The sequence below is a fragment of the Otolemur garnettii genome, unplaced genomic scaffold, assembly GCF_000181295.1.
Source record: "Otolemur garnettii isolate 467f Iridium unplaced genomic scaffold, OtoGar3 scaffold00012, whole genome shotgun sequence".
Lineage (NCBI taxonomy): Eukaryota > Metazoa > Chordata > Mammalia > Primates > Galagidae > Otolemur > Otolemur garnettii.
In genome coordinates, this window is record NW_003852407.1 from 27,451,863 (window position 1) to 27,453,843 (window position 1,981).

General features: G+C 41.9%; 1 protein-coding gene across 1 annotated transcript in view; it reads left to right on the forward strand.

Annotated features, from left to right (window-relative positions):
• The window catches only part of NPC1 (NPC intracellular cholesterol transporter 1), a 51,594-nt gene that overhangs the window by 8,580 nt on the left and 41,033 nt on the right, over nucleotides 1-1,981 (forward strand). The window contains exon 2 of the mRNA XM_012802017.2: nucleotides 1,875-1,981. Within this exon, the coding sequence (XP_012657471.1) occupies nucleotides 1,875-1,981 (107 nt within the window). The remainder of the gene's footprint in view (nucleotides 1-1,874) is intronic.

The window sequence follows — 1,981 nt, forward strand, 5'->3', positions numbered from 1 at the left end:
TGAGCTAGAGCGAGACCTCATCTCTAAAAATAGCAGGGCATTGTGGCAGGTGCCTGTAGTCCCAGCTACTTGGGAGGCTGAGGCAAGGGAATCGTTTGAGCCGAAGAGTTAGAGGTTGCTATAAGCTATGACACCAGGGCACTCTAGTAGAGGCAACAAAGTCAAACTCTGTCTCACACACACACAAAAAAAATAGTGATGGAGTTTCACAACTTCTTTCCAAAGGATTGGTATGTGTCTTTGTTGAAATCTTGTCACTTCCTCATTTCTATGATTTCCCTCCCTTGTGGCCTGAACATATGACTTTTAAAGAGTCAGGAGAGGGGGTAAGTCATAACTTTTTGTTTTTGAACATCTGAAGAATGAATTTAGAAACAAGTTACATGGATCTTGAATTCCCCCACACATACACACCCCAACCTTCAGCTTATTTTTCCTTTCGTGTTTTAGGTCTGCAGGGACTGTTGTGGGATTTGTATCTTGACACTGGCGACCAACACTCTTTGTGTGTGGGTCATGTGTCACTGTCACTGGAGAGAATTTATGCTTTGGCTTCAGTTCAGGGTTTTTTTTAATGGCTTTTCCACCAGGTATCTTGGAGCTCGTGGTTGCTTCTTGGTATCTTCTGTTGCCCTGTGGGACACACGGGTGGCTCACTGGGCCCTCCGGGGCTTTGGAGGCAGTGCCTTCTGATGCAGGACACTGATTTGATGAATCACAGTGGCCTCCGCCTTCTGAATTTTCTGACAGCCTTGTGACTCTCACATGGGGAATATGAGTAGCTCTTGAGAAATCTTTACATAAGAGATTTTTATATTTTCTTTTCAGATTGATTCAGTGATTTTCCTTAAAGTTAGCACATTCCTTGCTTTCTTCTTAAATTCTCAAGGACAAGGTGTTCATTACTGCTCCTTTCTCTTAAATGGGGTGATTGGTGTTTACGGTTTTGTTCTTCATATTACTCATGATGTACTGCTACCAATTAACCTAAATACAGTAGAACCTCCACAGCTGGCCACCTCCTTAAGTCGACGTAATTTTCAGAGACCATGTACCACATGTACGTGTCAGTACGTATCAGTGGGCCTAGTTCCTTATATTGACCCCCATGTATGTTGACCAGTTAGTTACAGACCTTCAGGTAGTCAACTTACACAGGTGTTACTGTATGTGGAAATACTCTTTCATTGTGTAGATGGAGCTTTTATAGTTCTTGTGCAGTTGAGCAAAACTGGTGCTTTCATAATTGCTAAGTCACATGGTTTTTCTCCCCTCTACACTGTGATTCTTAGTGTTTCTTTCTTTCTTACTTTCTTTTCTTTCTTTTTTTTTTTTTTTTTAGATAGAGGCTCTCTGTTGCCCTTGGTAGAGTGCTGTGGCATTGCAGCTTACAGCAACCTCAAAATCTTGGGCTCAAGCAATCCTCTTGCTTCCCTAGTAGCTGGAACTACAAGCTACTTTTTTAGAGATGGATTCTCGTGCTTGCTCAGGCTGGTCTTGAACTCCTGAGCTCAAGCACCATCCCCCGCCCCAACCTCCTAGAGTGCTGGGATTACAGGCATGAGCCACTGTACCAGGCCCTGAGTGTTTCTTATGCAGAACTATAGCTTGTTATCAACAAACAAACAAGCAGGAAATAGAAATTATATAAGTAATTTCCATTATCTGTTTCACTGACTTGATAAATAGGTATCTGGTCTATTTTAATTATTTTTCATAGTGTTAAACTAAGAAGTGCCTGTTGCTGTTTCTTCATTTTGCAGGTCTCATTGGAGGGGATCTGTGATTATACTTGAGTGGGTGATTTTTGTTGTTGAAATTTGTTTTGCTGTTGAGACCCTGGTGACATGGAGTTTTGTGCTGACTTTCTGTAGGTGTTTTCACAATCCTGTGTTTGGTATGGAGAATGTGGAATTGCATCTGGGGATAAAAGGTACAATTGCAAATATTCTGGACCACCAAAACCATTGCCGAAGGATGG